General features: G+C 37.4%; 2 protein-coding genes across 2 annotated transcripts; one reads left to right on the forward strand and one right to left on the reverse strand.

The window, feature by feature from the left end:
* Window positions 1-9,373: 9,373 nt before the first annotated feature.
* Window positions 9,374-12,268, forward strand: LOC107785514 (thioredoxin-like 3-3). The gene is made up of 3 exons (XM_016606839.2): window positions 9,374-9,527; window positions 9,641-9,666; window positions 11,907-12,268. Exons 1-3 carry the CDS (start codon window positions 9,438-9,440, stop codon window positions 12,124-12,126), a joined length of 336 nt encoding a protein of 111 aa, XP_016462325.1. The 5' UTR covers window positions 9,374-9,437; the 3' UTR covers window positions 12,127-12,268.
* Window positions 12,269-12,324: 56 nt separating this feature from the next.
* Window positions 12,325-15,395, reverse strand: LOC107785513 (S-adenosylmethionine synthase 1). The gene is given in 2 exon segments (NM_001325403.1): window positions 12,325-13,859; window positions 15,314-15,395. A coding segment is annotated over 1 exon segment (1,173 nt). The 5' UTR covers window positions 13,853-13,859; window positions 15,314-15,395; the 3' UTR covers window positions 12,325-12,679.
* Window positions 15,396-15,672: the final 277 nt, after the last annotated feature.

The raw sequence follows: 15,672 nt of genomic DNA on the forward strand, positions 1-15,672 counted from the left end.
TTGGTTTGCCTCTTTTCTATGAGTAGGTGCTCTATTTGATCATTAGGGGCCGTCAAAACCCGAGAATCCTGGAGATATTGATTTTGCCACTGCTGAATTTCTACTTCCATTTTGGCCAGTAGATTGTGGCAATGTCTATTTTCAGCTTCAAAGGTTCGGGCTTGCTCAGCTGCTCTGTCCTCAAGAGTGACTACCTTTTTCTTCAAATTAGCAATGGTTTGCTCGTGATCCCTTTTCAACTGCTGCAGGCACCGGTTACGCTTTTCTGTTCTTTTTGCCCAGCGTGCTTCGAGTCCTGCTATGGTACTCTCAAGTTTTTCTGATTTACTCCGGCATTCACCAATTTCCATTTTTAAGCCTTTTATCAATCGTTCATCCGACCGGCTCCTTTGTTGGTTATCAGCGGCTATCCTTATCTGCTGGATCTGGGCCCTGAGCATCTCGTTTTCCTGGATCAACCTGTTCTTTTCCCCAGATCAGTAGCAACTTGCACGTTGCGCTCATATTTTAGACCTTCGACTTGTCGCTTTAATTTGTTGATTTCGACACGATAGCCTCTTTCTTTTGCTAACCAATCCCATTGCTTTTGTGATGACTCGGCAAAATTCAGGATGTGGGGTCTTTTAGCCGGCCTTTCATGTTCAAGTTCTCTTATGTACCACGCAAGGTAACCTGGCGCCATTTCACTTTTGGCCCGATCCTGCACACAAGTATCCGCTTTCAAATATTGACATTCATTCCAGATCTGGTGGACTTTTGTTTCAGGAAATTGTCCGTCAGGGCTAATCTCAATTGCTTGAACACTAAGATCTTCCTCGTGTGGCACTATCTGGCATCTCCCAAGTTGTCTCAAAACTCGGTTAGGCGCATAAGGCTGAATGCTCTTAAGTCCCATCAACAGGAAGTGGGTTCTAGCCGCCGGCATATACATAACCTCATCAACAGGTAACCATCCCAATGTCCATTGTATTTGGCTGTCAGTGAGGGTCTGAAAGAATAACGTCCATGCTGTAACTCCCTCGGGCAGACTGACCTCCTTGGTTCTCGTGTAAAACTCTTCTATGCAAGTTTTCTTCGAGGAACCATGACTCAAAAGCTCGGAACGATGGCAGAGATGTTCAATCATCCATATTTGTAGCAGTAAATTACACCCTTCGAAGAAATTCCCCCTAGCTTTGCAGGCTGTGAGAGCTCGAAAGATATCAGATACTACCATAGGCGTGAGAGTGCTTTCCTTCTGGGTGAGCAAAGTACTGACGACCCCGGATATTTTCAAATCAATGTTTCCGTCTTTCCTCGGAAACACCAAAAGACCCAAAAATGTTATCATGAAAGCCACTCGTCTATGCTCCTCCCACTTCTGACGGCTGCCTTTGCTGCATAACTTGTTACCCGGGTTGTTGAATCCTCCTACATGACCATATCTGTCGTATATGAAGTGTGGATTACAGAAACCTGCGGCCAAATCTGGGTTATGAACCGTCCTGGGTATCTTCAATGAATTTAGAAAACGATGCACAGTGACAGCTCTCGGGGCAACCAGGTATTTTTGCCTTAATGGGAGTTCAGCATTTCCGATGTACCCAACTATTTCCTCCAGAGTCGGGGTGAGTTCAAAATCGGAGAAGTGGAAGACATTGTGCGCTGGGTCCCAGTAGGTGACCAAAGCTCTTATGATATCTCCCCGAGGCTGGATTTCCAATAAACCCGTGAGACCTTTCAGATATTTCTTGACCCCATCTTGCCCTTCAACACCTAGATCATTCCACCATAGCCGTAACTTGACAGGGATTTTAATCATTATCGAAAAGCACTCATTTTGCATTGTGCTCATCCTGCACATTTATTAAGGTGACTTAAGCAAAAATGATTTGACTATATTTCAAAAAGAAAAATTTGATTTTCGAACACGGCCTTTCAGCACTTCGGGGATGAAGATTTTGAGGCTGTGAGGGTCAACCGATCAAAACTCTAAAAGATGATCGAAAGTGGCCGTTTATGCAAGGTAAGCCTTCCGCCGTCCCTTTTGGGAACATTTGGCTATTTTTTGACAAAAATAGTCGATTTATTTATGATTCTTTTTTTTAGAATGGTGACCCGACATTGGGAACATGACCTCGCAGAGCCTCAGGAACGAGGATCCTAAGGCCATTGGGCAATTTGGTCACAAATAAAAAATGACCAAAATGACTGTTTATGCAAAGTCAGCCTTCCGGCGTCCTTTTCGGGAACATTCGGTTATTCTTGACAAACGGCATCACCTGACTCATAAATTGCAATTTTGACACTTTGGTTATTTCTAAAAAAAGGGAGGTTGGACCTGATGAAGGTTGCCTACGTATCTCACACCCTGCGAGAATTAAACCGGCGTAGTTCAGGCCGATCAGGCGTAGAGGAAATAAACTAACCCTTTTTCTGAATAAAATACTACAAAGAAAAGGAGAAAATATTTTTGGATTTCGATTTTTTTTTATTTGTGTTTTTTTTTTATTATTATTTTTTTGAAAAGAGACGACTACTAAAGAATATTTTTTCTTTGAATTTTAACTTCTTTTCACTTTTTTTTTTGAAATTTCGAAAAATTATCTAAGGAAGTATTTGGACTATTAGTCTGAATTTATGAAAGAGATACTACAAAAGAAAAAATATTTTTTTTTGAATTTTGAATTTTCCCCCTTTTTTTAATTTTTAAACAATACTTTTTTTTTGAATTTTGAAAGTGATTAAAAGGAACTTTTTTTTGTATTATATATGTTTTTTTTATAAATCAAACTAAAAGACAAATTTTGTTTTCATTTTTTTTAAGAAAATTTCGGCTAGGTTTTGACACTACTTGGACATTGGTTTTATTTTTTCTAAAAATAAATAGTTATCTCCCTACGCTGCTATTTTTCTTTTCTTCTTTAATTTTTATTTTTAGAAACCGGTCAGCATGCAGATCTGAAGCAAATAAATGCGCAAAACAAACGGGATGCAGCAGGATGATCTTTTCATTTCGGGTTGCTTATCCTAGACGGACCCAACCCCTATGTTGAGTCCCCTATGTCAGATGCAACATGATACAAATAAGCGTTCCTACTAGGGATCCGGCATAAGGTTTTGTTATACTAGGTTCATCCTGGGTATATATTCTAGACTGTGTACCCGAGCGGACAACTCGAGTCGAGGAAGGGGCTACGTACCGGGGACCCGCGAGATCGTCCGGCTTTGTAACTTGTCTGGCCTCTTTCTTACTTCAGGGTATGACACTAACAGAATAGGGAGTCTTGACCAGCAAGCTCCTCCCCGGAGGTAAGAAGAGAAGGGTTTCAGCACAGTTTATATACAGTCCAGGTAATATCAAAGCAGTAAAAGACAACATTTAGCACGTTATGCCAAAACATGTAATAAAGATCAGATAATAAAGCCAAATAGAACAATTATTCTAAGCTCGAATTCTGAACCCTGAACTAACGTTCTGGGTTCTTATCCCCAGCAGAGTCGCCAGAGCTGTCACACCTCCTTTTTGCGCGCCTGCCCCGAAGGATAAATGCGTGAGAGAGTCTTTTCCAATTTAAGTGACAATTATTCGAAAATGAGATTATTTATTTATTTCAGAGTCGCCACTTGGGAAAGGTTTGGCTTTTGGTGTCCCAAGTCACTGGTTTATCTTGAATCCCAATTCGAGGAAAATATTTGACTTTCCAAATGAAGTCCGCGAACCAGAAATTCTAAGTAAGGAATTCTGTTGACCCGAGGGAAGGTGTTAGGCACCCCCGAATCCCGTGGTTCTAGCACGGTCGCTTAAATTGTTATAATGGCCAAATATCTGATTTTTAATAAATGTTATAGATTGTGTGCTTTTATTAGGTTTAAACCGCTTTATTATTATTATTATTATTTATTTTTGTGGAATTGCAACGTCGTGAAAAATGCATTTCAAACCACGTCACAATCAATGCGCCCGTGGTTGTTAATACATTCCAACTCTGTTGAGATCTGAATTTGGGTCACATAAATGCGCACCCGAATTTAAGAAGGTAATTTAATTAAATCGCGCCTAAAGAGTCTAACGCATTATTATCTTTGGGGAAAGCAGTGAAGTTCACTAAACAGTCCATCCCGAGAAATCTAAATATTTATTAAGACCAATTATTGAGGGCCCCGCAATTTGCATTTTTTGTTGGGCGAGACACGCCTCATTTATTTTAAGTATATCCTAAAGTGACTATATCTTCTAATTTTTGTCTCTAAAAAAAATGTCCTACTTAATTGCATGCTTGAAAAGGGTGTACCTTCTTAGTCATTAGATTAAGACAAACGTAAACGTAAAATTTGCACTCAAATATGTACAAAAGATAGTCAGTCACAAACCTTAGCCCAAGCCCAAATGGAATTCTAGTTTACAGGAAATGAAGATATGCTAAGTAGTTATGTCATGCATTTAGTAATCATCCAGAAAGATAGTGCGTGCCTATTCAAATTAACAAATACTGATTGTTTATTTTTAGTCGCACGTACAAACCTTCCTTCCTAATTATCTACTTATGGGTTTCGTAATGTTATTAAGAGTAAAAAAACGACTAGGAGATCATGTTGAAGTTGGCATTGAGACTTTAACAAAACAAGGTTGATGTATCAACTTCTATTCATTACTAATACGTTATTACACGTAGGAATCACAGATTCCAGAACCATTTACCTGTTTCAATTACCCTTTGATGTTCAGTAGCTAAACTTACATAAGCTATAAATGTAGAGACAAGTGAATGAATATTGGGTCCCTATTCTAACTTTAACTACAACATCTAACTATTAAGCATGAATTTAAACTAAGAAACAATTTTCAGTCCATAGTCGATTACTGATACCAAAAGTTCAAAGCAAAACAACTTCCTAACAAACTAAATATTGAACAACTACAAATCAGTTGAATGTCCATAACTACAAGCGTGTAAATATGCGCAGATCAGGAATATGGCTTCGTTTCATTCAAGTTCAAAGTTACATCAGGGTGAGCTTAAACTGTGTACCTGAAATCGTAACACAAAATGAAGAGGAAGAAGGAGTTAGCTGGAGCAGCGAGAACAAGCAATAGCAATAGCCAACAACAACCAGTAGATTAAAACCAAGCAATAAACCCAGAATCCAGTTGCAATTTCAGAAAAATCAGGCAGCAAATAACAACAACAAACCTAGCAGCAACACGACCAAAGCCCAGGAAATTGAAATATGGCCCCGAAACACTTGGAATTAATCGAAACCAATATGCTCAGCAATGAATCCAGCAACTACAGTTGAACTCAAACGAAACAGAAAAACAAATCGAATGTCTCACTACTAATGTTCAAATGAGTCCAATAGCTTCAAACTTCAAGTACTGGACAGGATTGCCTATTTCAAACTATGCTTTTGTTCTTTTAAGAGATGTTGGAATAGAAATTCAGTTTAGAAATTGGAAACAAACTCAGAAGAAGAAGGCAATGAAACTGTGCTTTTCTCTTCAGCTCTCAAAACCTTAAACTGATTTTTAAAAAAAACTGTTCAGAAAACTCTCCAAGCACAATGACTAAAAAAAACTGTCTGAAAGAAATTCTGAAGAACAGTGATTTCCTTTTCTGTTTTTGAACCTCTCTAGACTGATTAAAGACTGATCTAAAATGCTCTCTCTCTAACTTCTGCCCTTTCTGGTTTTTTTAAACTCTTGGTTTCCGACCTCTAATCCCCTGGAACTCTTCCCATTTTATAGCCAAAAATCAACTCATTCCACAGCCTGTTAAAACCCATTAAAAACTGACCTCCCCCATGTTCTCTTTTTTGTTTTTCCACTAAGAATTTAAAAGAAAGGTATCTCCCATGAGATTCCCCCTGACAGCCTCCTTTTCCTTTTTATAAAGGTTTATCTTTTATTAATTTAAACAAATATGGGCAGCAGGAGTATGTCCTGACAGCACATGCTGTCAAGTTTGCTTTAATTCATTAAAGAACTACAATGCACATGTTGTCCAAAATCTAAAAATGAGTAAACATGCCATCAATTCAAACTAAACTCTGAAATCTATACTAAACTGCAGCTATAAACCAATCCTTAAATGATTTCTGATTCAACTAACAGACTACAAGCAATTGTAAACAATTCTCAGCTGATTCAACAATGCCTTAGTAAGAATTAAACAGCATGAGTCAGATTACTACCATTCCAAACTGAAACTAATCGACGACATATATCGAATCGACTACGCGAATTACAACACATACAATCAGAACCAATGATCAGAATCCAACAGTATTAAACAGGTTATTCAAGTTGTACTAAAAAAACAAAGAATTGCCCTGGAAACTAATTAATCGACCAAATTCATTTCAATCGATTATATAGTTTAAACACATACACTCAATCAGTGAATAGAGAAAAATTCGACCAAATAAAAGGTCCGGGCAAGGTGGACAGAACAGTCGACACAAAAATGAAAACAAATCAAACTGACATTTAAACACATAAACAAACATCAAAAGAAAACAACATGGAACTGACAATGAAAAGAAATTACCTTAAGAAATTGAAAGTTAGACGACCCTGTCTCAGATTTTGAATCGAACCTCTTTTGGGGTTGAACGAACTTTAATCGAAGTGTTCTCAACTGAGAATACCTTGATTAAAGTCTATTAAAACCCCAACCTTTCGTTTAATTGGACAAAACCTCAGGTTCTGGATTTCTAGGGTTCTTGGGGGTTGATTTGGGGTCCGAGCTTTTCTGGTTAGATTCGGATCAAACCAAGCTTGGTTTGGTCACGATGGAGGTCAGGGGGTAACTGGTATGGATTTGGGGTGGTTTGGCATAGGTTGGGGTTTGACTCAAATCTTCAAATGAAGATTCGAGACGATGGGGGAAGATTCGAGACCAATGGTTTGCAGATCCGTGTTCAGGGGGTCGAGATGCACTAGGGGTGTTAGTCTGGTGGTCACCGACATCGTTGTCGCTGGGCTTATGGTGAGGGAAAGGAGGGGCGGCGCTAGGGTTCTTGAGGGTGTTTGGGAAGGAGACGATGATAGGGGAGGGGGGTCTGGCTTAGAGGGGCGTGGGGGTAAGGGATTGGGTTTATATAGTTAGGGGGAAACTTAATCTAGGCCGTTCGATCATCAAAAATCAATGGCCTGGATTGATCAGCTTAAATGGAAACGACGCCGTATGGATTAAGTGAGACCGGTGGGTCTCTGGGTGAGACGGGTCGGGTTAAAACGTGGGTATGGAGATATGATCTTGGTCGTTGATCATTCTGAGATCAACGGCCCAGATCAAGCATGATCAAAACGACGTCGTCTGGATGTCCCTGAGGTCAGCTGATCTGGACCGGGCAAAACACTACTTTGGGCCTGATTTGGGTCCAATTTGAATGGCCCATTTCCGATTTAGTCCACTTTCAAACTCTTTTCTTTTTCTATTTTTAATTAAAAATTCGAATTTACAAAAACTCCTAAAAAGTAAATTATGAAAAATATAAAATTAAAATTATATCACAAGAAATTAATTGATTTTTAGTAATAATTAACACACAATATCGTATATTAATTAAACAAAAATCAACCTTTAAACGATAGAATGACAAAATTACCAACGATAATATTTTTTGTGATTTTTTATTCATTCAAAACCAAATATGATTTGATTAATTCCTAATAGTAGAACGAGATCCTAAACTTACACGCGACATATATTTTTTGTATTTTTAATTGATAAAACTAAACAATCACAGACAAAACTACAAATAACTACCAAAAAATGCCACGCAAATTCTAAAAATTGTACAACAAGACAATTTGTTTTATTTTTCGATTTCTTTTGGAGTAATTGTCGTGTAAACAAAAATTACGTGCTCACAATATATCGTATTGTATTATATTATACTGTATTATTTTAATGTATATAATATTTGAATATATTATATTATTTGCTATCGTTTCATGATGATGCACCTATAATATAAAGAATAAAATTATAATATTACCAAAAAAAGGTACAAGGTAGAATTATGATATAAAAAGGTAGGATAAATGATAAAATATAATAAATATATAATAAAGAAGGGTGAAATGAGAGGAAAAAAATAAGGTAACGACACAATCACACTAAATAGTTTGTTACATAAAGTGGTACTTCTCGTTATTTTTTTTTTGGTAATTAACTTTCTTTGTATTAATCACCAAAATAAACCATTACAAAACTATAGTCAAACATCACACTCTGTTGACTATCTCAACTACATCACTGCAACATTAATCTACTTAAGAGGACTATACAAGCTACTACTCAATATACTAATAAGTATTTCTGTAATTGGATTCTAGCTTTAGGTTCAACTCTAACATTACAAATATAGGCTATCTCTCGTATTAAACTTTCACAATTATGATATCTTTTTTCAAAGATACGATTATTCCTTTCCAGCCATAACACATAGGATGCTTCTGTGAATACCAATCTAAAGATGCTGGCATGGTTAGATTTCCCTTTTGCTTTCTTGATGATCCATTGAAGATGATGTTGCCAATTGCTATTGTTTCCTTGATCTTCTTGAATCCATTATTTATATTCTACTCCATAATTCTGTTGCATAAGAACAATGTAAAAACATATGATCTCTTGTTTCTAATTGTCCCTGGCATAATACACAACTCTGATCAATGTTCAGCCCCCAGCTTGCTACTCTATCCTTGGTAGGTAATCTCCCATGCAACATTAACCATAGACTGAAAATAGCCTTTGGTCGAGCAGAATTCTGAAATACCAAGCTCTTCCAATTCACTCTTGGTAAGTCTCCCAGTAGTTGTAGATACATATGTCTGATAGTCTCTTTGTCATCCCTTGTGCACTAAATTTGTTGTAGAATATCTCAGGAAGCTATTATTCTTCGAACCATCCAACTAGCTTGCTTTGGAATAGGCATGGTCTGAATCTGATGTTGTTTGATGTAATAGGCATCGATCCATCTAATCCACAATTTGTCTTCTTTATGAGCTAAATCACAGCAGACTTTAGCAATTGCAACCTTGTTCCATAGCATCAGATTAATGATATTCATACCTCCAGTTGATTTTGGAGTACACATTTTGTCTCGTTGTTTCATAACGATAAATTCAACAATACAATATAGTAATAAAATTTAAGTAATAACCATAATGAATATTGTATTTAGTAATAATACGATACAACGCAATAAGTAATGGTAAATACAATATTTATCCAATAGTATTATGGAAGGTAATAATTTTGAGTAATTTCGAATTGTATATGAACAAATTTGAACTTTTTCAGTGAATTTTATAGGCTTTCAGGGGCAGATTCGTCAAGAGAAAAAATTGGACTAAATGGGGGTGGTAAGAGACGTAGTGTGGGGTATTTATTGGAATAATAATTAATGGATTTTGATAGTTATTCAGGAAAAAAATAAACCGAAAAATGGGTGAAGAGCAGGGAAACTTGAAGACAGCCACAGGTGACGAGAATCTCAAGGACATTTTTCACAATATTAGAACAACTAAAACTCCGGTTAGTTAAGTTTTTTGTATAAAGATTTTTTAAAAAAACAAGTTTTTTACTTATAGATAATGATGAATTGAAGCTTTTGTTAACTTCTGCTTTTGGGAAAACTGTGTTTGCAGGCTGTAATCAACTATGGGGCTTCTTGGTAAGTTAATGGTTCACTAAATATCTTTTGTTTGGTGTTTTTCTTTTCTGGGTTCTTCTTTATTTTCCATATTTCTAGCATAATCTTGTATTTCTCTTTAGTTGGAAGTGCTTTTGCTTTGTGTTCTTTCCCTAGTTTGCTATGGAGTTAGGTATACCAATCTGAATAAGGTGTGAGTTGGGGGAGAGGAGAGGGAGGAGGGGGCAGTTTTGGGGGATTTTACTTCTAGGGGTAGGGGAGGGAAACATGTCAATCCTAATGTTACTTCTCTGGTTCAAATCCGTACAATTTTTTTTTTTATAATCATGGCGTCCGGGCTAACTTACGTGTACCTTTAATTCCATGTGATACCTGCTATCTCCTATTAGCGCAGGTACCTGGTAATCTTGTCCATCAAGGTTTGGGCATATGAAAAAAAATCACTTAGGGCTCGTTTGGTATAACAGATAAGCAAAAATAATCCTGAGATAAAGATTTAATACCGCCTTATCCCTTGTTTGGTTACTAATCTTCTTATCCAAGGATTAAAATAGTACATGGATAAGTTATACCTGCTAGATAGTGGAATAGTAATCTCAGGATAAGTTGTTCACGATAAAAAAGTAAAATTGACAATCATAGGATTAATACAACATACCAAACAGTCAATAAGAAATAATACCAGGATAATTAATCCCATTATAACTAATCCCAGCATAACTTGTTTTCAAAACAAACAACTCCTTATTAGAGTTTTTGTCTCCACTGAAATATGAGTTTTTGAACTTAAGACTTCATGATTCTCAACTTACTTTGTTGAACATTAGGCCTGATTTGTATACACTTCTTTTTAGCATCTTGTATGAAATTCAACTAGAATATGAATGAATCTAGTAGAAACAAACCAACTGCTGAGAATTGGATATGTGCTGAGAGCAAAAACTGCAAATGGTGGAGGTGAAGTTATAGCTATTTGCTGGTCGTATATATCTATTTTAGCAAAACCGGAGGTCGTCTGAGTTCCATAGATGAATTTGAAGACTACTTTGGCTGCATTTAGAGTGTAATGTTTTTAATTGTTATTAGGAGTTCTAAATTGTAGAACTGCTATAATGCTTAATTCAGAAGTTCCACATCCAACACTTATGTTTCCAACCGCTGTTTAAAATTAGTCCGTCTTCCTCTGTCAATTTCGTTACTTGCTAGTGTACGAGGCCCTGGCTCTAAATCTTATTGAAGTCCTACTGGTTTTCATGGTATTTTGAGTTGTAGAGGGTGCGTTCTTTAAATGCTTTTAGGGGTTGAAGGTGCAAAACTGCTATAATACCGCTCAACTCGAAAGTTGCACATTTAACACCTCTGTTTCAAACCCCTACTTGAAATTAGTTTGTCTTCCTTTGTCTATCTCTTTATTAGCTAGTTATGACAATATTACTAGAAATTAGTTTCTCTATATCAGTGTTGTCAAAGCCGCGCTTAAACCCTGAAGCGAGGTTCAAAACATGTTGAGCGTTTTGCCTCGCTTAGACGGCGCTTCAGTGTTGTCATCAAGGCTCTAAGGTATGCTTTTTCTTGCCAATTAGCATAATTCTAAAGAGGTGACACAAAACGATTGATATTTCACTTTATCGTATTTCTTTTCCTAATTCTTTGTCCATAAATTTGTTATTTATGCTTATAATTATTAGCATTGGACTACACATACATATTTGCATTTTTTTTTCCATTGCGCCTTTTTTCATTATAGCACACGTTTTCTTTTGCGCTTTGCGCTTAAAGCCCCAATGGACCTTAGGACTTTTTTCGCTTTTCGCCTTTGATGACACTGCTCCATATCTTCTCTAGGTCCTCCTGGTTTTTATTGTTTACTAGTTATAGAGGTTCGGCTATGAACAAAGCTGATATTGATAAGGATAATGTTCCATTGTTGTCGCGGGATTCTTGCTAATTCCCTGTTTTCATGGGATTAACCTTAATTTCTTAACTTAAATCTACCATGCTCTTGTTTGGTAGAGCATAATCCTTTAAGCTCTCTGAAGCCCACCATCAGAAAAGACGTGATGCGGATTCTCTCTCAGTTTTACAAAAGTAAACGGAATTAAGACACGATAGATGTGAGTTCCATGTCTGCTATATGATTTTGGCGAGCATCTGGAATTTATAATGATGCAAGCATGAGACAAATATATGGAAATTATTCTGTGACAATGAGATGAATTTTGTATACTGAATATCGACTATTGTTGTTTTTGCATTTGTAGGTGCCATGTCTGCAACCAGATCCTTCCTACATTTCAGGAGCTGAGCAAGAAGTTCCCAAAACTCTCTTTCATATATGCTGATATCGATGAATGTCTAGAGACAACTCAGAATATACGTTACACGCCAACTTTTCATTTCTATCGAGATGGTGAGAGGGTTGATGAGATGTTTGGTGGAGGAGAAGAGCGATTGCATGACCGTCTGTGGTTGCACTCTTAGAAGGAACTTTCAGTACCTTTTGCAATTGAAACAAATCATTGGATCTTGAATGGCAGTTTCTATAACAGATTACTGTACTTTTGTATCGTCAACAGACTGAGTTGTTCGTTATTATCAATTGTAGATCACCAAATTTTAGTTCTGCTTTTAGTTTTATCACAATTCTCAGTTTACCATGCGCATGTTCACAGGTAGCAATAAACTATTACCTGAAGGAACTCTTTCACCTCAGGAGATAATTTGACAAGTTCACATATAATATGATAGAACATGGGAAACTTAATTCACTGCTACTTAACAGGGAAAACTTAAATCACTGCTACTTAACAGGGAAAACTTAAATCACTGCTACTTAACAGTAACAAAATAAAAATAAGGTACTGCAGAAAAGGGTGAAAAAAAAGAAAGAAAAATAACAAATGTTCAATGACTCAGAGCTCATAGAATCCTCCAATGGAGACACAAATTCTCTTCTCCTGCCACCAATGCATGATATGATGAAGCTTGTTTATTGGTCTGCAAGAAAAATAATGGCCAAAAGGCTACACCTCACTTAAGCTTTTGGCTTGAGGACCTTGACAGTCTCCCATGTGAAGTCGGGGTCATCACGGCCAAAGTGACCATAAGCTGCAGTCTTCTGGTACCTGAAGTTGCCTCCTCTTAACAAGTCAAGATTGATTGACATCATTCCAGGCCTGAAGTCAAAGTTCTCCTTGATCAGAGCCAAAATATCCTTGTCTGGAATTGTTCCAGTCTTGTAAGTGTCAACAAACACGGAAAGTGGTTCAGCCACACCGATAGCATAAGAAACCTGCACAATACAGCGGCGAGCAAGTCCTGAGGCGACCACACTCTTTGCTGCCTGTCTAACAATATAAGCACCACTCCTGTCCACCTTAGTAGGGTCCTTTCCTGAGAAAGCACCTCCACCATGGGCACCCCAGCCTCCGTAGGTGTCAATGATAATTTTCCTGCCGGTAAGTCCAGCATCTCCGTGTGGTCCACCGATGACGAAGCGACCTGATGGGTTGAGGTGGAAGATGGTATTCTCATCAAGGTACTGAGATGGGATCACAGGTTTGATCACATGCTCTTTCAAGTCCTGGGCAATCTGGTCGTTTGTGACAGTTTCGTCATGTTGAGTTGAGATGAGAACAGTGTGAACTCTAATTGGGACCATGGCACCATTGTCGTTCTTGTACTCAACAGTAACTTGGGTCTTGCCATCTGGTCTGAGCCATGGGCAAGTCTTGTTCTTCCTCACTTCGGTAAGCTTGGCACCAAGCTTAGTGGCCAAAACATGGGTAAGGGGCATGAGCTCTGGGGTTTCATCAGTGGCATAGCCAAACATGTGACCTTGGTCACCAGCTCCAATCTCTTCTGGTTTCTTGGTAAGATGACCGTGAACACCTTGGGCAATGTCAGGGCTCTGCTGCTCGATGTTGACAAGAACCTTGCAGTTGTCAGCGTCAAGGCCAACATCTGCTGAGGTGAACCCAATGCCTCTGCATGTGTCACGCACTATCTTCTCATAGTCAACAGTGGCCTTGGTTGTGATCTCTCCAAAGACCATAACCATGTTTGTCTTTGTGCAGGTTTCACATGCAACCTTGCTTTCTGGATCCTGTTCTAAGCAAGCATCAAGAATTGCATCTGAGACCTGGTCACAGAGCTTGTCGGGGTGGCCTTCATTGACTGACTCTGAGGTGAACAAGAAAGTTTCCATGTCTGCCCTGATCAAATTTAAGAGCGAGTGTTAAAACCTATCTTAAAATATTCAATTTACCAGGAAAATCAGGGAAAAGCTGATTGCATTACACATGAGACAATGAAAGTAGTCAGACTCAAGAGTGATGATGGAATAACCAGAGTTGACCTCCATCCATTATATTAACACTTACTATTTAGCAATATAACTAGGTCATAATTGTAATGGAAACACTGTTATTAAGAAGATCTAGTGGACCAGAACATTTTGAGGATCAAATATGCATGAAGACTAATCACAGATTTTACCCCAAAACTCAACTTCAGAGATTTTTATAAGATCCTTGGTATTCTTGCTGAGAACTCCAAAAAACATTTCCCTAACTAAATGTAAGCAATACAAGATTGAATCATCAATCTAACACTATTTTACCTTTTACTCATATGATAATATGATAATATAACGTTTTTCCATAATAATATTTGCTGATAGCACTTGCAGTAACCGCACAAGTACAAAGATGCAATTGTTTTACTGTAAAAACCGGTTTTTAGCAATGAGATCAACACACCTCAGATAACCTTAGAAGACAATATAACAACCAGAGTCAACTTCTTTTTTGGTTGCTTTATTGGCTTTTGCCTTTCTAAACTTAACAATGAAGAATTACATTGTTAGCCCTTAAATCATATGAAGATGCAACTCCTTGTAAGGTATTTATAAATTATAAATGAGATCTGAGTAGTACTTCATATGAGACAACGCAACAATTAAAAATTACTATTTTCCTTTTTCCTTTTCAATAATTAACCAAGATCAAACAGGTTTATGCCGTTACACTCGCGATTAACACTTAAACTACCCAAATTTATGAAAAGTACCAAACTTTTGTCCAAATACAACTCCTTGGTACAGTAAAACTAGTTTATCAATGAGATCCGGCTAACTAGTTTTTACCAACATTAACAAAAAACGTAACAATCAAAGATAACATCACTAGTAAACAAAGAGATCTAACCATTCACCTAAGTAATGCATGCATAGGTCTCCATATCGAAAATTTAAAGACATTCAACAATTACCAAGCGAATCAACATGTATGGTACTCAACTACTCATGTTCACAAATATAACTGAATATAACGAGAATATTCACCGCAAAAATGCTGAGATCTAACTATTAACCTAAGTAATTCATGAATACGACTCGATATCGAAAAATGTCGATAGAAAAACACTAATTTACAGACATTCAGTTATTACCAAACGAATCTAACATGTATGATACTCATGTTCATAAATATAATTCAATATAACGAGAATATTCACCGCAGAAATGCTGAGATCTAGATCGTAAATCAACAAAAAAAAATATGCATGAGATTCATAACAGATCTAATACGAGTAAACACATTACCAATTTGATACAGAAAAAAGAAGTAACAACTGTAAATTTGCGGCATGGATTTGAAAAACATACCTCTGAAAATGAAGAAAACTTTGTAGATCTGAAGAATTTGAGAGCAGAGAAGGGAAGCACAGAAGAGAATTGGATCTGATCTGTGTATGGTCACGAGTTTGGGGAAGTTGTGGTCCAGTATTTATACACAAGCGAAATTGAAGGGGACAATGGCGCGTATGATTCACTCGCTTTCTCGATCTCTCTTTCTTCTCACTTTCATTTCATACACCAACCAACCTATGGCCCACAATGACCTTCTGTGGGACCCATTTAGCACCACACCGTTTTTTTGTTTAAAACACGATTTAGCACCCCAACTTTACCCTCTCTTTGCGGGACCCACTGTTTATTTTAACGGGCCAGATGATCCCTAAAAT

The sequence above is a fragment of the Nicotiana tabacum genome, chromosome 10, assembly GCF_000715075.1.
Source record: "Nicotiana tabacum cultivar K326 chromosome 10, ASM71507v2, whole genome shotgun sequence".
Taxonomy (NCBI): domain Eukaryota; kingdom Viridiplantae; phylum Streptophyta; class Magnoliopsida; order Solanales; family Solanaceae; genus Nicotiana; species Nicotiana tabacum.

What these genes read in the sequence shown, in the direction of transcription:
- LOC107785514 (XM_016606839.2), top strand. Translation starts at nt 9,438, where the DNA reads ATGGGTGAAGAGCAGGGAAACTTGAAGACAGCCACAGGTGACGAGAAT. An exon ending in TTAGAACAACTAAAACTCCG is followed by an intron (nt 9,528 to 9,640) that starts GTTAGTTAAGTT and finishes CTGTGTTTGCAG; the next exon opens with GCTGTAATCAACTATGGGGC. An exon ending in ATCAACTATGGGGCTTCTTG is followed by an intron (nt 9,667 to 11,906) that starts GTAAGTTAATGG and finishes TTGCATTTGTAG; the next exon opens with GTGCCATGTCTGCAACCAGA.